Source organism: Anabas testudineus, chromosome 7, assembly GCF_900324465.2.
Source record: "Anabas testudineus chromosome 7, fAnaTes1.2, whole genome shotgun sequence".
NCBI classification, from domain to species: domain Eukaryota; kingdom Metazoa; phylum Chordata; class Actinopteri; order Anabantiformes; family Anabantidae; genus Anabas; species Anabas testudineus.
Genome location: NC_046616.1, coordinates 11,759,525 through 11,783,916, shown reverse-complemented (window position 1 = coordinate 11,783,916; position 24,392 = coordinate 11,759,525). Strand labels below are relative to the sequence as shown.

General features: G+C 40.4%; 1 protein-coding gene across 2 annotated transcripts; it reads right to left on the bottom strand.

Annotated features, from left to right (window-relative positions):
• Positions 1-1,327: 1,327 nt before the first annotated feature.
• On the bottom strand, positions 1,328-23,162 carry kcnc4 (potassium voltage-gated channel, Shaw-related subfamily, member 4). Of its 2 annotated transcripts, none has more exons than XM_026366816.1 (4): positions 21,916-23,162; positions 9,041-9,977; positions 8,113-8,289; positions 1,328-3,108 (listed from the first exon to the last, which is right to left on the bottom strand). In XM_026366816.1, exons 1-4 carry the CDS (start codon positions 22,528-22,530, stop codon positions 3,041-3,043), a joined length of 1,797 nt encoding a protein of 598 aa, XP_026222601.1. In that variant the 5' UTR covers positions 22,531-23,162; the 3' UTR covers positions 1,328-3,040. The 2 variants fall into 2 exon arrangements, with proteins under 2 accessions (XP_026222601.1, XP_026222602.1); XM_026366817.1 differs by lacking the exon at positions 1,328-3,108 and adding an exon at positions 6,069-6,154.
• Positions 23,163-24,392: the final 1,230 nt, after the last annotated feature.

The following is a 24,392-nucleotide window of genomic DNA, read 5'->3' as shown; positions in this document are numbered from 1 at the left end:
GATACAGTGAAGCTGACACAGTGTTGACGAGCCCTCGGTTGTTAAATCATGTGATACAGCATGATGATGCCTGTGATTGCTTACTATGTATTATAGCCATTAATAGTCAGATTGCTCACATACTGAGCTCATTCATTAGTTATCAACCACCACATGTTGCTCATCAATACACAGTATGGAAAATTTAACTGCACCATCTTTGTTACAGATGCTTTGAAAGCTTGTGCTTTATTTAAAATGCATAAAAGGACAAGCACTCTTTTGTTCTTCTAGTAAATGAATGAATGGACATTAATATTTAGGTTCTCATCTAAAAAGAGATTTAGTGCATGTAGCAAATAAAAACCTGTCAAGTTGCAAAATATGTCACTAAAACATTGGTTATATTCAAGTGTCATAAACAAAATTTATAACAATAACACCTCTAACACTAACTTTTAGAAGCAGAAAGAGAGATTCTAAAAGATTTAGTGCATCTTTTTTATGTCTCTTCAAGCAACATAAGTGTTACACAAAGATTTGCTGTATCACAATATGCCTGTGATTTCATTCAGCTGAAGGTGTTGAGACGCTGTCACAGGTACAGATGTGAGGCATGTGCGGAAATTCAATAACTTGTCAATTAGCGGAGAGGAGCTGAATGTTTTGCTGGATAGTTCACATCTTCTCTCCAGTTTACACGTAATATCGGCACAATCAAATACCGATACAATTTGTGTATTTGATGCACTCGAGAGACAGAATCTGAGCATCTTCTTGTACTTGTTACTCTGCTTCTCTGTGACCAATTAGTTTCTCGGTCCATATTTAGCTTTGGTAAAAGACCGTGTCTGCTTTTGCATTAATACATGGTGTCTCCTCCCATATTCATGCAGCCTTGATGGACTCACCCATGACCTCTTACCCTACAATCCTTCATCACCACAATACACATAATGATCTCGCTGAGGTGTGTGCGCGCGCGTGTGTTTGCGTGTAAAAGACAGATGAGGAGGAGATGGAGGCAGTAATTAGCGTTGCCTGTCATCTCAAATCTCCATGGAGATGTGTTCTGTATGCCGTCTACACCTTCCCTACATAATCATAGAGGCACAGGAGAGCAGGAGGCACAGCTGTGACTGCTGCTACACCACTTTGAGCAAGCAGCAAGCACAAGATCAACCAGACTACACTTGTGTCACTACTTTAAATAGCTGCACAGCAGCAGTGCTGGAGATCTGCAAAGTGTGTGGTTAATGGAAAAAAATATAAAAATTCCTGTCAATGAAAGAATCACAAATCACAACACAACACATAAATAATACAATTCTTTATTGTGGGAGGGATTTTATTTGTACTTCTGCATAGAAACATGCCAACATTACACATCACATACACACGCACGCACGCGCACACACACACAGGCGTACATCTGACAGCTGGACTAGGTTCAAATCCATCACAGTCACAATCCATAACAGGGAGATATGAAACTGATCTGCTGTGTGTTTCTCCATCACATCTGGGTATATACAACAGGGATAATATGAAAACGAGGCCTAAGAGGTAAATTATGAAAATAATATTTCATTATTGGTCAGCAGCTATTTCATGGTGCATAACAATATACAGGGGAGGAAAAAATAAGGACTGATCCATAACATTGTACTGTGCTACATAGGTCCAACTGTGCTTATACATATTTACAGATCTTTTGGTCAGGATACAAACAGAGTCTAGTGAAGATGAAATGGACTTTCCCTTTGTTTATTAAACATAAGGCCACTATGGTAGACCTTGAGGAATATATCATAAGTCACAAGTGAAAAAAAAACACACTCCTCCCGCTTCACTCTCCATGGAAACATAACAGGGTTTCTACAGATCCAACACAACCAGAAGTGTTTAGGAACAAATCTAATTACAGTACTGCACACGTTTAAGCTCCATCACTCAACATGAGGCACAAGTGGAACTGATGGCATTGCACTGTACAGTATGTGTTTTTCCTAACATTGGTACTGAAAAGCTACTGTGTAATCAAATAGTTTACATTTGGTCCTCAGTGATCAACTGTATAGGGTTAACGTAATAGACAGACAATACTGTTTTTTATTAGTTTTTGTTAACATTCTTATTGTACAAGGATTTACAAACAATGAGTTGCTTGAGCAGCATTTATACCACTCTGTGTCTTGACAAAATATCCTCACGTTGTCCACGTGGTTGGTGTTACAAAGCAGTGGCACGACAGAAGGCAGAGACTGGACGACCAACAGAGGATTCTAGGTTGAGAATCAAACATTGACTTCAAGTTTTTATCTAATCCTAGTTCACAGTAACAGTTTCACTGTACAAGTGTTTATGTGTTCTTATTCAACAATTTATGGATACATGACATTAATCCTATAATCACAATGAAGCTCGAGCTCCAAAAAGAGCTCAATCCGTCTCTGTACATTTTACTCCAAACACGTTAAGAAATCATAAATCTTCCTCTATAGCATTAAATATTCATAACTGAATAAGATGTAGTAAAAAAAAAAAAAAAAGCCATCCTATTAAGAGTTTAAAACCCAAAGTGCTGTTCATCAGCTTCAATGGAACTGTGAGAGTGTCTGACTAACTAACAGGGATAAACAACCCAACGCCTGTCATCAGATTCAGATTCTGCTTCATCATATCATGGAAATATGTGACAATTGACCATTTGAACCAGTGAGAGGTAACCAGAAAACACAAATCCCCAAATCTCTGATCTGAAGTTTTTAAAGGCTTTAAGATAAACTAAGACATGTCCACTAATTGATATTAATGGAGTTCAACATGTAGATCATGCAATACATGCAAATGAGTGTAGATATGGTAAACCCGCTATGAAACTGAATTTCTACCACATGGTGTTGGATGTATGACAGAGAAAAAAAAGATCTTGTCCCGAATAAAACTAGTCCACAGTTCATTCACAAAGGAAAAGGAAGAGGAGACCACAGTTGACGCTCCGCACAGCATGTACTCTGTTCGAGGTCATGCTGTTTCCCCTTTTCTTAAGCAATCAGCATCAGGTCAGAGTGGTGACCTCCGGCTGAGCATAGTTTCCAGTGGCAGCGAGGATATCTTTACAGCTCTCTATAGGAAACACAAAGGACAGAAAAACAAACACGGGGACTTACAATATGAGCTAGAAAATAGACCTGGAGTATAATAGTGTGTGATGCAGTGATCAAAAGCTGACCATGTTAAGGCTGTGAACAAGCAGGGCTGAAACTAATGAATACTTGTATTCAGCCCTTTCATCATTAAATAGTAAATACATATTCATCACAAGTTCCCAGAACAGATGTTTTCAGATTTCTTATTTTGTCAGATCAGCACTTCAAAATGAAAACCCATTCAATGTACATTCATAAAAATCCTGAGAAGCAGAGCAGTGTGTATTTGACTTCTACTAAATAATTAATTTGTTATCATTGTCATTGATAGTTTCCTGTTGATCCACTAATGAATTTGTGGATAACTATAATATTTCAGCTGGACTCCAAAGACAGAGAAATCCTCCAGAAATTCAGAGGCCTAAAGGACACTTAGCTTTGACCACCCATTGTGTTAATGGAAACCTATTAGTGGCAATCATCCAGAGGAGTCACTTGGGAATATGAAAGGCTCATACAAGCTCAGAAACCTTTTCTCTGCTCATCTCTATACCGCCACATCATTGTGCACTCATCAAACAAGTGGGAGCTTGTCACATTTGCTTTTGACCAGGGCAGTGTACTTTTCTATGTATAAATCATGACGGCAAATGCTAACACTGTCACACACACCCTGTAATGATCTTAATCACTTCAAATCCACCAGTATTTTGTTCCCACTGCAGGGTAGGCAACCATTTCCTGTCACTGATAGCCATCTGAGCATCTTCAGGCATGGTTCATCTCTCTGTTCTTTTCTCTGTTTCCTGCCATACTGCTCTGGTGAAATATTATCCATACCTTATTTCTGGTAGCCCTGGAATTAACCTAACACCACCCCCCCATCCACTATCCCTTGGGCATTGCTCTGAAGAGCAGAGCCACTTTGTCATCGTTTATCTCCATCTATAAATCTCAAAATGGCTGCAAATACAAAACCAGCCTTTGGTATGTCAGACGAAAACAAAGGTTTTGATTTTGAATTCTCCCACAACTGTGTTTAATATTGATATGGAACAGTGAAAGTCTACTTTCACTGTTTTTTGCAGGTAATCTGCTCTAAAATGTGTTTTGTATGTGTGATATCCCAGTGTAATAGACCAAGATGTCATTATCCACATACTCGCCAGAAACAGAGCTCAAGATTGAATTACCTCCCTGCACTCTCTCTCTCTCTCTCTCTCTCTCTCTCTCTCAGAGATTAGTTTTGAGCCATTCTGGCTTTGCTCAGCTTTCTACTGTTTTTGTCTCTGTGATCAGAAGACAGCTCATATGGCGATTGCATGAGCTGACCATATTATCTGGTGTATTATTAAAGAACTGGGGATGGTTTGTGTCTCTGTGAGTCTCATATTGACCACCGTGTGGTTGTAAATTGTATATTGACCAATAATTTCCTCCTGTGAGGATAACTATATGTCCATAAGCATCCCTTCTTCTGATCTATCTCACAGATGCAACTGAGGTTGTGTGACTTTCTTTTTCTATCTGCGTATGACACCATGGCATTAGCCTTCACCAATCTACAACACTGCACACACTGCACACATACAGTGATTGACGAGGCTTTCAGGAAACACGTTCAATTACACTTTACGTGTAATGCCTCAGCAAAAGAAATTGGCGCTATATACTCTCATAGGAGCCAAGCAGTAAGTGCCCCATTTATGTGCTGTTGTTTTCCTTGACAGTGATGTGCTAATGAGCTCTGGAGGAAAAACGCATCTCTGTGAAGTGCAGTTTTGCAGGAAAACACCTTCAGCGGCGTTCGCAGGATGTTGACTGGGTGGGATGTGTGCTCAGGATGTCAGAACAAATATAGAGCCACTTATCACAAGGGGCTTTTGGGTACTTTGGGAATCAGATGCGAGATCCAGGGGCCATTCAAGCAGAGAGAGATGGATTTAAGAATTAGAGGCACATCGTCTGTACCCATGGTATTTGTTTCAGACAACTGTGTAAATTAATCAAAAATCATGAAACTGATTATTCAAGTAGCGTTCTTTTAGTGAGCACATGGACGGTGCTTTAACACACGCGCACACACACACGCGCACAGAGGTGTTACTAATACATCTAAATTAAAACAACATCAGTTAGAAGACTGGGAGGAAGAAGTGGAACCACAGAGCAGAAATAATGGTTTGACATCAGCATATTGATTGCAAACCTTCACACAGAGATGCAGTGGTGAAGATAGTGGGCATGATAACAAAACAAACTTGAAATCTATAACTTGGTGTTATTTGAGTATTAGTGAGAATAATAATGAGCAAATAATGAACATGTTAAACACTGTAACCAAGCTAACATCAGCTTGTTAGTGTAGTTAAATACAGTCTCACTAGATTACTCTGGATTCTTTGTCACCAGATGATGTATTTTTTGACTTTGGTGTTCTGACTGTTAATGTCATCAACAGGTTAAAGTTTCTGTAGTACTTGTCCAATTTTTTTTTCAGGGTGCAGTACATCTTAAACAGAACAGAGGATTAAGCTGTTTTAATTTAATTTTCTAATATTTGTCTAATAAAATGGTCTTTACTTTATCACAATCCTAAAGCCAAACCTTTGCCCTAGGACTCGTGAGGATCCAAACATAGCAAAATTTGTTCCCCAGTTTCAACCTTCCTCTAACTGTGTTTTCTTGTCAGTAATCACATTGTGAGCTAGAGGCCTGGCTGTAGACTTCCAGTGTTGTTATAGCTTTAGACAGCTAAAAGAGGCCTCCAACGTCTCCATATTTATTCTCGTCCAAAGATGCATTCTTTTTTCGCCAAGATCTTCTCGATGATGTTAAAGTCAGACCGCCGTGCAAAGTCTTCTCCAGCACATCCCGAAGATTCTCAATGAGGTTAAGGTCTGGACTCTGTGGTGGTCAATCCATGTGTAAAAATGATGTTTCATGCTCCCTGAACCACTCTTTCACAGTTTTAGCTCCTGAATGAATGAATGAATCCTGGTGTTATCTTCTTGGAATATGCCCTAACACCAGGAAAGAAAAAAATCCTGCTAGTCAGCTGATCTCATTCTTTGGGCGCATAACATTGCTGAACCTAGACTGACCACTATACTGTACTATAGGCACTAGGCATGATGGGTGCATCACTTCACCTGTCTGTTATCTTTACTTTGATGTGTCCATCACTCTGGAACAGGGTAAATCTGGACTCATCAGATCACATGACCTTCTTCCATTAGACAGTTGTTAACCCAGTTTTAGTAGTTTCATCAATCTCCTTAGATGTTAGACTAACATCTTTTCTGACAAGAAATTTGAAACTACTCACTGCATTCATTAGAGTTAAATAACTTGTTGTCAGCTGAAACATAATCATCCATGCACTAACTATCCAATCGGAGGCTCTTACCCACATGCTTATTTATATCAAGATGGTCGCTTTTTGGGGCAGGCAGTGTATAAATAATGTATGAACTCCATAAAAATGTGAGGTCAGCTGAGTAAGTCATTTGGCCCAAGAAATAAAAATATTCACCAGGACTCCTCACACTGCCCAATCTTCAAAGATGGTGTCACCACCAACTCAGAGACATGCAGCGACAACTGCAGCGACTGTGGACAGTCGGTAGGGCATAGTCACATGTCAAAATGTCCCTGAACAAGACACTGAACCACTAGTACTTTAAAGCTGCCTCTCCACAAAAACTTTCCCAAGGGATTAATAAAGTATCAATTATTGACCAGAAGCCGAATTAAAGGAACATTTTGGGAGAAGCATTTATACGTTGTTCTTTGCTGAGAGTCAGACACGAGCGATGAGAATAAAAAGCCTTCATTACAATCTTACAATGGTGCACTAGAATCCACCTGAGGACAAGGCAACACATACTGTACTGTATGTCACACAAGAATTGAATAGTAAACATGAGTTAAATTAATTCTAATGGTTTCAGGAACAATAAATGAAACATAAACATCTTTGCAATGAGACAGTCTATAGTCGATAGCGTTATACAGCTCATTAATAGATATTGCGATGCCCTATTCCTGTAGTTTGTGATAAATCATCAAAGGTTTTTAGGACTGCACTGTAGATTAATAGTTATTGCACATGCCACAAAACTTCACACCCTCTCTCTCTCCCCCATGTTTCTTTCACCTATCAAATAAAGGTTAAAATACCAAAAAAAAAAAAAATTATATATATATATATATATATATATATATATATATATCCTTAAAAACCCTATCGTAGACAGAACCTTTAGGGAATGTTATCTAAAGGTTATTAACGGTTTCACAAAAATAACCTTTACAGAAGGTTCTGTAAATGTTATTTAACCTTCATGGAATATTTAAGGAAGGCTGACTGAAGGTTATCTGTCTGTTGAGTAGCATCCTGTCTTATGTCTACTGCTACTGCCACAGCTGTTAAACCTGACTCCTGTTTGTACTGGAGTTTGGTTTGGAGTCTGGTGCTGGGTGCTCAATCTCACCTACAGTATATTTCCCTTTTGAGTCTTTCCTCTCTTGATTTCTCTTTTCTTATTGAGCCACTGAGCTAAATTGTAAAGGGCCACTGGGAAAAGTGCTGCTTCTCCTCATAATCACTCCACCAATGGAATCAATGCTATATGACAAAACACCACCTGCTGAATGTGGAGCTTTAGCCACGTTGACCGCTAGATTAACCTAAACATAAGACTGGATGCAGAATCTCTACCCTGGCTCCATTCACAAACATCTGAAGCTTCTGGTTGTGTGACAGTCTATTGGACAGCGACATCCATTTGTCTTTAACATAAGTTAAACAGTAGAGACGCTGGCAGGTAAATCTATTTGTCAAATAGAAACACAAATAGGCAAAGTTAGGAACTAGCTAACCCAAATCCTAATTCTCTGCAGCATGCATGCAGTACAATGTGCAATGCCACAAATGTAATTGTAAACATTCAAGTAGATACTGACATCTATAGCCTACCAGTATGGATGTTGGGGTCTCCTGAGGTTAAGAGAAAGCAGGTGGCCTCTTTCATAGTCTTGTCTCTGCCTCGGGTGCACCGCAGGGACCACTTTTCACTAGGGGACAGTGGCTGGGTTAGGCTGCAGCCTTCCTCCTCTGAAAGGGCCACATTTGCATCCCCGTTCTGTTTGGAATCTGACAGGAAGACAAAAGACACGGCAATGTAAATGCCAAAGCTTTTACTGAGCCTCCCCCTGAGGGTTTAGACAAAGGCGGAGGTATATTTCATAAAATCAGTATTTTTCTGTGATTTAATTCAATTGGACAGAGATGTTATAATGTGTGTTACTGTTTTTATGATTAAACACAGTTTCTGCCAAACCACATAAAAAATACAGTAGGTACACAATCACTCAATTATAAATAATAGATACATCTCTAAGGATGATTAAATAAATAAACAGAACAATACAAATTTACAAATGAAATCATTTAAAAAACATTATCTGTGAGAGTGAGTTCGCCCAAGTTACAAAAAAAAAAAAAAAATCTTCAGTGGTTATATTGATTCAGTTTTCTGCGATTTATTTTGTGGTGATCACAACACAAAACATCGCAACACAATCTCTCTGTTACTCTGGATAATTCAAAGGAAACCCAGGTAACAACTTTATAAATGTATGTGGAACTTCAATGAATGTTGTTTGCAGTATGGTCTCTAGAGCCCAAAGAGTAACTAGGACATGGTTTTTGGATGGAGATGTTATTGTTAATAAAACATAATTTTCCAGTGCTGTGAGCACCACAAATTACACCTAAGCTGGAACAAAAAACCAAAGTGTTAAAACATGAGAAAATAAGAGGAAAACTATCTGCATGACTAAACACAAATACATTTTCTGTAATTTGGGAGAACTGACCCTTTAATACTGCATGGAAGCCTGACCTGAGCGGTTCCTGTTGATGCTCTCCTCAGCAGCCAGCGGACATGTGTCGCTCTGCGTGCTGTCTCTGTGTGAGTTTGTTTCTGATTTCACAAATGAGGCCGAGTCGGTCGGGGCATCTGGGTTCGGGTTGTGCTTCTTTTTCTTTTTTGGCAGCTTCTGTTTGGCCATAGCCAGGGAGTAGTACATCCCAAAGTTATTTACAATGACGGGGACTGGCATAGCAATGGTCAGCACCCCAGCCAGCGCACACAGCGCCCCCACCATCATGCCCAGCCACGTCTGTGGGTACATGTCTCCATAGCCAAGCGTCGTCATGGTGACCACCGCCCACCAAAAGCTGATGGGGATGTTCTTGAAATGTGTGTGGTTGGAGCCTGTCGGGTCGTCAGGCCTGGCTCCAATCCGTTCAGCGTAGTAAATCATGGTGGCAAAGATGAGAACACCCAGAGCCAAGAAGATGATGAGCAGGAGGAATTCATTGACACTGGCCTTTAGCGTGTGGCCCAGCACACGTAGGCCTACAAAGTGCCTGGTCAGCTTAAATATCCGGAGGATCCTGACAAAACGGACTACTCGGAGGAAGCCCAGCACGTCGCTGGCAGCTTTGGATGACAGGCCGCTGAGACCCATCTCCAGGTAAAACGGCAAAATGGCCACAAAGTCAATGATGTTGAGAGTGTTCTTGATGAAAACTACCTTGTTTGGGCAGCAGATGATGCGCACCAGGAATTCAAATGTGAACCAGATCACACAGATGCCCTCCACCAGAGTGAGAATGGGCTTAGTCACCATCTCGCTCCTCGCCACTTCACGAGTGACGTTCCCCTGAACAACCTGCTGCGTCCGGTTCTGCAGTTCATTGAACGCTTCATGGGTCTCCAGGCAGAAGGTGGTGATGGACACCAGGATGAAGAAGAGAGAAGCAAGTGCAACTCCCTGAGTGAGACAGATAAAACAGTCATTTGTTGTTATTCAGCACAAAGTTACGTCTTCCTAAAGTTGACAAGGAAGCAATACTGTGTTTATCATATTTTTTCAAGTGTTTGTAGTACAAAAACCTCTGTTCCCATTTTATAATACACATGATATATGCAGTAATTAGTCCATTGAATTAGTTTATCTCCTGTACAAGTATCACAGATAAAAAGATGTGGATGTGCCAGTCAAGTCTGTAAAGTACAGTGACATGTTTTAAGAGATTATTTTCTTATTTTCTGGTGGAGGAAGTGAGTGACAGGTGATTGACAGTAAACAAAGACTAAAATAATGAACACACTGAAATAAGAACACTTAACTCAGACAAAAGAATATGATAAGAGAGGAGGTACGTTGATGAAGTCTGTTGTACAAAAATTAGTGGCAGCAAAAAGCTTTTGATCTGAAGAGGAGAAAATGAGCTTGGATATTTCACAGTCAGCATTTTCTTTAAAATTGAGCAAAATGTGGCAAAAAACAAACAAACAAAAAAATATATATACACAATAGTTTAACAAAAAATATATTAAAAATGCAGCAACAGCATAAAGTGGTAAATAATGGATCAACTCTGTGTTTAAAAGGAAAATATTTATTATTCACAATGATAAATACTGGCTTTTAAAAATAAATATCAATGAGTGTTATTGGTACCTGAAACAAATAAATAAGTGTTACTAATCATGTATCCACAGCATAATCTTCTTATTCTGCTGCCACTGTGATTCCTCCTTGACATCTGATCACCAGCCAGGAAACAATTTAGCTTTGACCACCACTCTAATTTAAAGATTGGTGACTGAACATGTTTTTTCGATTACAATTTAAAATGAATTACTCCCAAGAAAACATAAACTGAATGATCTTGAGAGCAAACATGATCAATATTAACATGAGCTCTGCCAGTCACAGACAGCAGGGGGCACTCAGGTAGCACCGACAATAAATCACCATGAGGCTATTGCCTCACTTCTCTTTCTCATACATCAAGAGGAAAATAGTCTCTTATTAGATTTCATGCAGACAGGGGAGGTTTTTGGTTATTCTGGTGACAACATATGTCAAAAAGGGTCTAGTGAGAGCCTGAGCACAAAAAGAGCAAAGAGAAAAAACAAGTAGAGGCCTGTGTCACAAAACAGCAGAAGAGAAAGGAAGGTGAGACTGAACAGAGATCTGAGACATGAAGGACTTACACTACAGTCACTGACCCTGTTATCAGGCTCTTTTCAGTGTCTGCAACATCTCTTCTGGTATCAGCTTATAATAAAAATGCAATATAATATAATGAAAATATAGTTTTTAAAAATACATGTCCAAAAAGTGAGAGAACCAAACCACGTTGACTGTATGTACAATCTGTGGAGGTAAACTGAACGATGTGGCTACATGGCATTCACCTGATCCAGAACAATGGCCGTGCCTACCTGTGTTTGTGTTAACACTGTATGCTTACTCATACCTGATCTGTCTTTATTGTTGACTAAAGCCTGGAAAAATTGTAATGCCTCTCCAATCTTTTTAATCTTCCAGCTGGATAAATATGTACCTGTGGCTTGAATGCACTTAGTATTTTCTCCCTCGCTTCTGACATATCAGTTAGCTTTCTAGTGTTCGGTCGGTGATTAAAATAAGAAATACAGCCTGTAAAGTCCGAAGGAGACATAAATCTACAGTGCAGCAGTCAAAATGAACAAGAACTGGACAGCTTATGGAGTTTTGTGAGTTGGAAGACTGAGAGTTGTCTGTTTGCAGGTAATGTTGAACTCAGCAAAAGCTCATATGCTGCACACATGTGTATACGTCTGTTTTTTATTCCATTTTTGCTCCCAGATTTTAGACAGCTTTCTATCAACACAACCTTTTTCGGCTTGTTCGTGCAAAGCACTGAGGCGCTCACAGCTCGGATCCCCTGAGACAACAAGTACTGAACCGCGGGCCAAAAGGGAAGGACAGGCCCAGGAGAAGCTCAGAGTTCCCCCTGTTGCATGGACACGGGTTCCCTGAACATTTAACTATGCTTAGTGTGTGAGTATGCTACAGAGTCTCTAAGTATATTAGAACAAGAAGAACAGCAGGACTTTACCTAAGCTGCTCTTCATCTTGCAACATGTTTAGTTGCTGTTATATTTCGGTGTCTAAAGCTGAGGGTTGGAATCACGTAAAATCATTTTATCATATACATCAACTAAATCAAGTTTTTCCACCAGTGGAACACAGGCATGGAGTGCAACTGCAAGTCAATGAATCCTTTTCCTCTTTATTTCAAACATGTATTCGAAGCTATTATAATATGTGTTTTATCTTATTGCATCATTAAATACAGCATTACAGAAACAGGCTGAATATTGGTTCTTGCTTTCATCTCCAAATGTAATGTATTTCATTAACACTGAATATGTCGGAACAGCCTTAATTTATCAAAAAATTAATTAAGCACTCATTTACATGCATTCACAGTTCACCCTCAGCACACACATACAGATATAAAATGTGTTTTCACTGTGTCCTCTCATCCATGATTTCCTACTGGAAAGCCACCCAGTCAAAAGATATTCAGTTAGCACCAGATAATTAAGGTGGTCTCCACTAAAGAGGGTTCAGCCTTTGTTGAAGCACGTCTGTGAGACAATTTCCAAAGATAGGTAATAAAAAAAATCTTCCCAGCTTTTCATCAGCCCTCCATAGACTTAGTCCCATTGGGAGTTCTTCACCTGGCCTGAATAATAACACAGTGACTGAGTTCAGTGTCAACATCAGAGGAAGAGCTGTTACAGAAGGAGCTTGCAGGAATAGATTACTAATCTATGCATGCATGTAGAGATTAACAACAAACATGTTTTATACCACTGCAAATATGTTCTGATAGAAGAGATTCCATAAATAAAAACAGAGGAGAAAATCACCTCATGTATTAATATTTTCAGATGTAACTAGTTTATCATGTTAAGTGAAATACACCTGTCGTCTCATACAAACTAACAAATGCACCTCCGCTTTCCTTTTAATAAAAAGCAGCCAACACTGTGTAATGTTGAGTGTAGACAGAAGTGTGCCACCACTGTCCCCAGCCACTTCTTCTCACCTGCCAGCCATGAACTACATATAGCAACAAGTGGGACATCACAGTACCTCTACAGTTGCACCTCCCACTCCCATAAAACCAGTAAGTTTAAGACCCACTTGTGAATACATTTGCTCGTATTTCTTCGACTTTCAACTTAACCACCGTCACTGCTAAGTGTGGGTGAGTCTTTTGTACAAGCACTTTGCCTGAAGACTGTGGAAAATTAACTAAATTATCACGATATATCTGACAGAGCTAAGAGGGCTTTCACACCAACAGTGCTAGTTTGACATTGAGCAGAGTAAGACCATTATTTATAGGATGACTGCGATGACTCTCTTAAGAAGCTGTGCAGGCTATGGTGGATTGGACTAGGCCTTTTTTCCATCTGGCTGTGCAGCAAGAAATTTAACTTTGCATCCATATTCCTAAAAAAAAAAAACACAATTTTAAAAGCGAGCAGTGTTATCTATCTCTCTTTACTATTCTAATCCATTCAGAAAGACGGGTAACAACACGCTTCCTGTGCAGAAGCGTTTGTCACGCCATAGAACATAATGTTATATGACAGACTTTGGATTTTAACCATATGATGCTTTTGACAGTGTGGTATGTTTTACATCATCTCATACACTTCTTAATGAAATAAAGCATTTGTCTGCTACGGACAAGTGCAGTGACAGCGATTGTATACATTTCTATTGGTAAATTAAACCAATAGGGAAGTGACAGTAGGCTCTATTTACCTAAAATGGATAAATGCTTATATTGAATAATTTCTAAAACCTCTCAAAAGAGAAAATTTCTATTTCTTTCCTCCTTTTACTTTCATAAAACTACTTACTTGCTTGAGGGATTTTAGCTGAATATGGCCATGACTCATCATTAATCAGATCTCTGTATTTCTCTCATACACCTATTTATAATGTATTCATTCCAAGTGCTATTAATCATTTTGGTGAGTATAAATAACCACCTTCATGCAGCCCATTCCTGCTCAGTCGAATTATTCTGACTAAAACACGTCACACAGAAAAGGCTCCTGTACCGAGTTCTGGTCTGAAAAACCAACAAACCAGCAGCAACTAAGTGAAAAAACAAAACAAAACGGTGCATCCTATGTGCTGCTCAGATGCTTGTGATAAGCCTAACAAGTCCTGACAGTGTTCAGTTTATTCAAATGCCAAAAGGTTTATCCCAGAACTAAACAAAGCTAGGTATCTGCAGCCCGGGGCACCTCTGGAGGGAAGGTGCTGGAGGTCCTGGCACACACAATTTGCTCTGCTCATAAAAGGCTCAACCTGAAAGTCTAACAATAACAGGACCCAGCCTGACCTCACACCCGTGTGTATGCGTCTGTCAGTAAGTGCTTGACACAACATCGCGTGTACAGCTCAGCAGGGGAAATTCTAAACACTGCCACAGTGTCGGGGTGATTACCATGAAGTCTCGATGCTCTTTGCCACCACAGAGTGTTTCCATGTTGGAGCTGCTGCAAGAATTATTATGAGGCCACATGAATGTTAACAAGGTTTCTACTTTTTCATTTCATGGTCATTTAAATGTAGCTTCAACAATTTTGGGCAATCAAGGGTTAAAGCTGATGCCAACAATTTTTTTTTAATTTTTTACCTAAAATAATAACAAATAACACTTGTTACTGTATTATTGTTTTAACAATGATGTTTGTCAACAAGTTGTTGGTCAACAGTTATTCTATATACTGTGCACGCCCCACAGATGCAGATGTAATATTTCCGTTCTTGAAAATGTGGTTTTGGCCAACTGATATAAATAAATCCTATAAACACACTCTTCTAGTAGCTCTGTTTTTGGTCTCTACCATCTCCTGAGGGAAATATCTGGCCCTTTAGCTGCTAAATGTTCCTCTATATTCACCAGCTAGTCTCTTGCTGTGTCTGTCTGCTGTTTGGTGCTGAGCAAGTAGTGAATAAAGAATTTTTCTGGAAAACAGCTGCCTGCTGTGGACAAAAACAAAGTTATGAGAGCAGTGAGACTGAAACATAACAGTAAAGTTGCAGACTGGGCAGCTAGAAAATGAGATAGAAAAAAATGCTACAAAGCTGAATAGAACTAAGGGAAACTGCAGAGTTGAGATAAATATTTGTGTAAGCAAAGCATACAGTGATTTCATCCATTATTAATCAAATTATACTGTATTAAATAAAAGATGCCACGGTAATAAGGAAAACTTCTATATGTACAGAAATGATAGTAAAGCCTTTGATAATATCTAATGTCACTGATGCCTAAACTATATCAATTGAAGGTCATCGTGTGTCAGTGTGCAGACACAGTAAACGTTCCCTGAGGAGGCGGCCGTCCAGTCCCATCTGGGAAAACTGTGCTAAGGAGCGAGACATGACGCTTGAAAGGCAGCAGGCTGTGCGTCAGTGTGCAGCAGCTGGGGAGCCCCATCACAGCCATCACCTCCAGCTGTTCAGCATCACGCTCTGCTACTAACACTGACACGCTAGGTTATAAACAAGAAGCACAACAAGTCTTCTGAGCAGTCAGCAACTTGAAAACCCATAAAAGCAGTTGCTGCTGATGTTTTCTGAGATTTCATGTCACACTGATTCATGTGGCAGAGGCAGCACACCTGAGATGTCTTTTTAATGCATTGTTAATAATTCTTATGGTTAATAATTGTATTACTAGAGAGAAGAGAAAATGTGTTTGGGAAAATGTGACTCTCGTTGCTCTCAGTCAGCTGGAGGGGCATGTCAGTGTCAGACTGAGTGACAGTAACTGGCAGGCAGAGGCCTGACAGGAGGAGGAAGGGAAAGTAAACAAACGTGCGTGGCAGCTAGATGCCACGTGGAGACAGATTTTTGTTAGTGCTACTGAAGATCAAAGACCACAGCAGCATCCAACCAGACACAAGAGATATTTGAAACTACATCGACATGCTGTGTTCTGCACTGCGGCTGAGCAGCTAATTAGTTATCTGGCCTGACGTTAGCAGTCCACTATTTACCATTTCGATTATTCTTCCACAGAACACAAGATCAAGGTGCATGAGATACATATTGTGTATAAGCAAGTAAGTAATAAAAAAAGAGTGGTTATATTCCTAGTGAGATTTTTGCTGCAGCGCCCTAAAGGTTAGATACTCATGATAAAGACTGTGATGCAAAGTGACCCCTGGGCTAGGACTTAAAACAGCACTGTGTGTATAACTGGTAGTGTCTGCTGAAATTCAATCAAGTGGAAAGTTTTGTCTTCAAGTAAGGCAGAGGGTTGTAGCAGAAATCTCAGCATGAATAAAAATAATTACTCAATATTCAGTCCTGTTCATCAGTCAAACCCCTTCAAACCTCTTCAAATAACAACCAGAGTGAGAAATATTAAAATGTGCAAATCTATTAAGTTAAATAAGTGGAACACTGAGCTTTTTATTTCTATTCCCTCAGAATATAAATGAATATAAACATCACTTAATTTGCTTGGCTAATCTGATGAATCCGCTGTTATTTCAGCCGAATGCTTCTATTCCACATTATTTGTTTTATCAAGGAAACATCTAAACTTCCGAAGAGAAATGCCACTTACACTGCAGCTCAAATACCAACAATCCACATCTTTGTATATGAAAGAAAGATGATATTTTCAGTAATGTGTATATATTGATTTTTTAGTATTTCTCTGCAAAACAAAGTCTGCAACACCTTTCAGACTTGATCCATCCGCAGATCTCGCAGCAACACAGCCAATCTATTTTCAGCAGAGAGCTTAGAACCGGGCAGAATAAACAACCAACATAATCACACCAAATTGCATTCCTCTTTCGCTGAGAATTCAGTGTTAGAAAAGTCTCCCTAACAAGGCTGTGCTGCTTTGATGATGTGTGAAAAATCAAATCCTGTTTTCCATTCACAGAGCAGCAGAGAAAAGTGTCAGCGCTGCGAGAGCCAGGCCCTGCAGGAATAAGAGTTTCCGCTCCAGGCACTCCATTATTATTTAACAGCTGGGTGTCACACTGAGGCAAAATGTGAGGTGTGAGAATAAGTTTCATAATCAGCAATGATTAAAGCAACTTATTGAAGATATCTTCTTTTTAATCCATCCTTGACTGATTGCTAAAGATCATCTCAGCTCTAAGAGCATAAATTAGGTTTTGGTGAAGGTGTGGTGACACGATGTTTGACCTAATGATAAAAGGTGAGGTCAATATTTAACCTTTTTTAGGATTAGGCTTTTCACTTAGTTTTAATATTTCACAAATGCATGACAATCAGTATGATCTTGGCTTAAACAATATGAATTGAATGAATGTAGATCTAAATAGATTTAGGCATTTCAGACCTGAAAACCTATTTCAGTCAGTTTCTTGGCTTCATAACAAGGCGAATTGATTTCTTCCTCGGTGTGAGAGAAAAAGCACTGCTCTTTTCTGTGGGAAAGGCAGCTTTAATTGCTCACCACTGATAACAAGTTGCAGCCCATTACCACAGCAGTGATTAATTACAGTCAGCAGGGATGGGGAATTAATGAAATATTGCATTAGGGAAGATTGAACAGGGTTATCTGGTCTGAACTTAATGCTAATTGTCACATGTAACAAAACTGAGATTATAAAGGTCAGTTTCAGTGCCACTGAGCTCTCCAGTGTTGGGAAAACGTTGTACGATATTTAAATAAAAAGGTATGTGCCAGTGTTACTGTACATAGTTGTACTGCAGTCCAAATTCTAAATATTGGACAGACCTTTTCCTCCCATCACACGTCATCCCCAAAGGCAAAGCTCACACGTGGCCAGGTGGAATGAACGTACCCCACTGAACACAAGACGAGTAAACAGTAATGACACTGAAAAGGCAATGACAAGTGCAACACTGTAGGTTAAGTTGTTCAGCTAATGTAAACATTTGCAGAGTGTGTTTTTTGCAAATTATAAAGCAGTTGCTGTGGATGATATATTATTCTGTCACTGTACAGCAGCCACATTTAAGCCCGTCATACGCCTTCTGCTGCAAAAATACACATTCTGGAGCTGGAGTTACTTTCTAAGCCCCCAAAAACAGGCAACATAAAAAATAACTTCACATTTATTTCTGAGAACTGTTATGGTTGCAGTTGACGTTAGGTGGACGGTGTGTTTAATGTTTTGTTGGTATATAAGAGTGAACAGAAGCAAAAACTATATTAAAAATGTGAACATCATGACAGACATGGTCAGGGGATCAACCAAATCGGAAAAAATAATACCCTGGGGACAATTGAAACATGGCAATCTATCAGTTCAGATAGCTGCTTTTCAGTCTGGACCAACATAACATAACCATCCCTACAGCCGCACCACTAAGACTCATGCCGGCACTTTAACCACATACTTACAGTCTCATTTCAAATTCTATGTGATGCAGTAGAAAGCCATTACTGTTCTATTATCTTCTGGATGCACTGTATGTAAAAGCTGTTACACTCACTGGGGGAGCTGTATATGATCCTCTCATGACCGTGCTTTGTGTGTGGTGCCATCATTAGTGCGGAGGACTCGTGTGTAGACTTTCACTGAGCTGCATCTCCAGTCCAGCTTTCAAGAATCAAATTATGTGAGATGTGCTCAGACGCTCGTTGAAATAAAAAGGCCATAAAGGTAACGTGAGTCCCTCAAAATGCACTTTACATCCTTTCAAAATGTCCACAGAGCAAACATACACACGTGAATCAGGAGGAGAGGAAATTGACAAAGAACATTAGGAGTGGGTCAGAATGGATCAGCCCTCCCTCATTCATATCACATACTTCCAGAAAGACTCGCATCAACACTGCTGCTTTTCCGTAGAACTTCACTAATCCTAAGTGATTCATTTACAAACATTCAGTGGTGAGAGACAGACGTGCTCAACTGGCAGTCGATCGCAGCGTGGGTCACCTTCAGATGGCACCAGCACAGTGGCAGCTGTGACTCAGAGATGTCGGCTGTTCTGCAGCGACAGCCTGCAAATGCCACCTGGACGAGAAGCTAAAATCAACACTATTTGTAGTGTGACTGGCGTGCAACAAGAACATACTGTGTTAGGCTCTGAATAGACCATTCAACGCCCGAAACAAACAAATTAGAGGGAACATCAGTCTCTCTCTTTCTGCACTAAATGTATTTTTCCTTTTGATGAAAGCTCCTGCTATTGTGACACTCGATACTTGTGTTCACATTTACTTCACCGAACACTCTGCTGCTTTTGTTGCGGAGACATTAGTCATACTTTCAAATGCTTACAGCTGGATGATACAACCCAGCGACATTTATATAGAACAAACAGAAGTATGTCTCGTTCATCATAGTAAAATACGAAACTACGACAGCGTTTTACAAGTTATGTGGGTTTTTTAATATTCACAAAAAACATAATGTTGATATACATTGATGATTTTTTAGCCTACATATATGTGTATTTAGAACTGCTTTACAATATATGGTGTGATTTACTGCACATCAATGTATGTACACTCCTGTGGCTTCTCAAACACTCGTGCTATGAGGGCCCTCGAGTTCAAACCTCGAACAGGATGTGTGGGAACACTTCACCAGCACTTTATTTCTGCCATGAAACAGCACTTTCTCTCTTTTCAGCATTTTGCTACAATTTGGTAACACATTTAACTGAGAAGTGAAAAACTGCTATTCACACGGCTGAACAGTTGTCTGGACTGAGAAATGAGAAAAAGAAATATTTACCTTACCTGTGGAGCTAAATGTGGCATGTTTCATAATTATTAAGAACCAAATATGATGAGTGACATGTATAAAGCCAGTGCCCCTTTTTAAGAACCTAAAAAACATAGTTAACATAGTTAGAGATTTGAGCTACTGACATTAAAGCTTCACTTTCAGCTGCAGATTTGTCTTCTGCACATCCACCATGAGTATCTTCCATTGCACACCACAGGTGCTTTATCGCAATGAAATCTGGTGAGTGTGGGGCCATTTGAGTACAGTGAAGCCACTAATACATGGACAGTGTGTTAGCTTGTGGCATTTAAACAACACTCAACTCATACTAAGGGGACCAAAGTGTGCTAATAAAAAATCTGCCCCCACCTCATTACGCCAGCAGCAGCCTGAAATCTGACCCACGCATCTGAATGCAGCAGCAGAAGTTAAGACTCATCCCACCATGTAAAGTTTTTCCAATCTTATTCAAGCCTCAGTATCCTGTTCTTAGCTGGCAGGAGTGGCACTCGGCCCATCTACCTTAAGGTTCAGCATGTTGTGAATACAGAGATGCTCTTCTGCATACCTCCGTTGTAACAAGTAGTTGTTTGACCTACTGTTTCCTTACAATCATCTTGAAACGGTCTGGCTGTTCTCCTCTGACCTCTGACCTCTAACAGAACTCCACTCACTGGATATTTTCTCTTTTTCACATCACTCCCTGTAAACCCTAGAGTTAGTTGTGCATAAAAAAATCCCAGTAGACCAGCTGTTTCAGAAATACTCAGACCAGCCTGTCTGGCACCAACATCTATGCCATGTTCAGAGTCACTTAAATCACCATTCTGCTGCTCGGTTTGAACTCCAGCAGTCCGTCACAACCCAAGCACACTGAGTTACTGATGTTTGCACGACCGAGGCAAATACAACAGTTTTGTAATAAATCCTCCTTCACGGAGGTGATAATGATCTGGTCTTTTTAAAACTGTTCCAAAGAGTGGATTCAATTTTATGATTATCGAGAAGGCTTTGGTTTATGATGTTGAGTTGTACTGCATTTCAGTGATCATCACCTGTCATTATATGAATACAATACAACAACACAAACTAATGTGTTCAAATTACCATGAACATTATCACATTTGTGAAGGGTGAATTTAATGTAGAGCAACTGGATTAGACTGCACTAGCTTTAGCTCAGCATTCCTAATACACTGAAAACTGATTGACATTAACATGGTAACCTCCGGTATGACGCTTCTGATGTTCAAGTCCAATTCAAGTGTCAGTAATTTTCTACATGTTGTGTTTTAATAGGGTGAAACAACTGAAAAAAAAGTGTGCGCCTAAATGTTGAACACCCATCAAACACTGCTAAATATGGCTCTAAAACATCCCCCAATCTCCTGTGAAGACTTTCCACAATGTCTTGGAGCCTGGATGAAGGGATATGATCCCTGAAATCAAATACGGGCATAGAAAAAAACACAACAAGCCTCCAATTAACTTGTTAACAAGTTCCCAAATTCAGACTCTAAGAGATCATTCACTTAAAGGAAGTCACATGGATAACAGCCAAAAACAAGATGTCTAGATATTCATGTGAAATCCATTAAATGTGACATTACTCACTGAAAGAAGCTCTCTGCACTCACCACGTTCAGAAGTTGTTGTTGACTTTAATACTAAATAATTTCAGGCCACTGTGAAGTAAACTGAAATTTCATCAGATGCAGGTTGTTAGTTAATAATCGAAGCTGCAAATGCTGGTTTGTTCTGTCCTGTTGAATTTATACCCAAGACCACACAGTAAACAGTAATAATAATAATATTTAGTTAATCTTCTTGGTGAAATAAACAGAGCTGCAAACTCTTCAGATCAGACTGACGTGCAGGTTATAAATCTGACTAAAACATCTGACTGTGGTGGGTTAATACAGCAAACATCAACCTGAAGAGTGTAAAAAAAAAAAACAGTTCAGACACAGACATGCAGAGTTTAAGTCATACCTGTAGCTGCTGCAACCTGATTGGCTGAGCTTCGTGGGGACACCTGTTGATTAAGACAGCATGCACCTTTTTCCTGAATGGAAGAATCTCTTTTCTATGGCCTCACATGGACATGTGGTCTCTAAAACACCTGGTGGACTCACCCTGGCTGCTTTGGACGAGTACGGGTCGTCAAACAGGGCCCAGATTTTTGGCTGCCAAACTTCCCAGCAACCTCTCGACCTATCAGGACAGTCCTCGATGCCAAACCGTCTCGGCACCTCCCTGTCGTCGTCTGTGTCGTCGGGGTCCGGCGATTCAAATATCTCCAGGGCCTCCTCCGCGTCCCGGTGCTGCCTGTAGGTCATCCAGCAGCACGGCTCCACGTCGGTCTCGTCTATGCCCCAGAACGCCAGCTCCTCCTCGAAGAGCGGCCCGCACACGTCGGCCGGGCAGTGCAGCTTGCCGGTCCGGTAATAGTTGAGCACATAGGCGAAGATGCCGGGGTGTCTATCGAAGAAGAACTCGGTGGAGCTCGGGGGCGCAGAGTCCGAGTCGGAGCTGACCTGCGCGTCCGAGTCCGCCAGCCATGCCAGGCGGGTCCCCGGCAGGGTCCTCAGGGTGCTTTTGTAGGTTTCATGTCGAGTGCCGCCCACGTTGATGACAATTTTGTCTGAATCTTCCCCTCTGGCCATCTCCTCCTTCAGACATGATTTAGACGGAGGTTTGTTGCCTGACTTGCGCCCTCGGTAAGACGAAACACACACGGAGCTTATCATTTAGACGCACAGACCTTCTGGCTGCTCGCCCCTCCGTTACAAACTGTTGTCCACTCGAGAAGAAAGAAAAACAATCAAAAAACCAACGCAAAGTGTGCCCTCATTTCAGACCACCGTGTTTTTAATGGCCTATGTTCGTTTATCCGAAATATAAAGATCCAGACAGCGACAAAGTAAAAACCACCTGTTACCAAACTCAGTCTGGCGCCGCAACAAACGCAAGTAGTAAAGCTCAGTGAGATGGTTTTAGATGCAACTGCGGCATAGATTGCACGGTGGATCTTAAATTGGTTCATCCAGATGTTGCACCTATTTCCAGTCCATAAACACCATCACTGGCTAATCACAGCACGGGCCTATATGAACCACTGGGCTTGAAGTCAGGTGTCGCTCCTCATCGGCCTTTTTAATTAATATTCTCCCAATTCTGCAACGCCACAATCCACAACTATTCCTGACAACTTTTCTCTTCTCCACACTAGACGAGGAAGCCTGACAGTGATCCAGACGCGCATTTCATCGTGCCCCGTACATCAGAAATATCTCACCGGTCTCTCCGGCTCGGATCGATCAGCGTGCGTGCCAGATGTGCAGGTTGTTTTCCAGCTGAGGGATCTGTTGCTTCTCCACAAGTTGCCTATCCTCCCTTAGCGACACAGCCCGGTTGGATGGTGCGTTCAACAACAGGCTCCACAGTTTAACTCTTTGACTGCTGGCGCAGGTTGGCGCATTATTGAACCACTCCCTCTAATTAGACCGAGAGGAAAAAGGCTTGATGAGAGTGTGTGAGAGCGGGAGATGAGAGCAATAACTCAGCTGCTTCATCAGCTCTCACTTTACTTTTTTTGTAAGCTGTGATATAGCCTGTGTGTTCAGAGTGACCTGCACATTATCTAATTACCAGCTTCAGATTTGTTGAGACGTTTATAATGAAATCAAACTGAGGAGACTATAGGCGACCTTGACCTGTATGGGTGTTTGCATGGGATTGCTTCAGGTTGTGTAGGTGGTTCTGATGTCTGCTCCTGAATGTGAAAATGTAATGGACACACTGCAGTTACACACACTGATTGATGCAGTATTATCAGTATATAGGCTGGAAGACCTGCACACACACATTCACTATTCACTGCATGTTATGCAAAAACCAGTTTAATATTGGTCATTATTGTTGTTGTTGTTGTTGCTATTATTATGTCACCCTCGAGCCTGATCCAACAGGTAGCAGCAGTGTTTAGAAAACTCGGGATGAAACAGGTACAACTTAATATTGCCACCTAGTGGATCAGTCTGGGAATCACATGTTTCAATGGTCCTCAATGAGCTGAGTAAATAATATGTTTGTCAATTAGGCTTTTTATTCTGATGCCCTGATTTACTTAAATATCAAATCATGATGAAATTATTAATTAACAAGAACTTATAGTTGTACAGAAATGAATTGGAAATTAAATGAGTTCACCAGGTCTCTAGGGTGGTTTATCCTTCTCTGATTGAGGCTGAATGAGAGGCTTCCAGCATTAACGCGTCTGAATCATCCAAAAAAACAAACTCTTGTCAGTCGAACTGCATTGTGGGTAATGTAGGCGCAAAGTTTTGACAGCTTATTTGGGGGAAAGGGACACAAATCGTTCTCCTGGCTACGCTTTATCATAACAGCCCACTTAAAAGTAGTAGATGAAAAGTAAAAGAGCTGATCATACAAATTAATGTAATGTCATTTTAACATGTTGGTTTCTAAGTAATGATGATATATATATTTATACATATGAGGATGATGAGATCTAATAATTGAGCACCTGTGCACTCATAGTCCACTCACACAGGTGTTTTCACTTCTGTTGCCTGATCATTTCAGGACT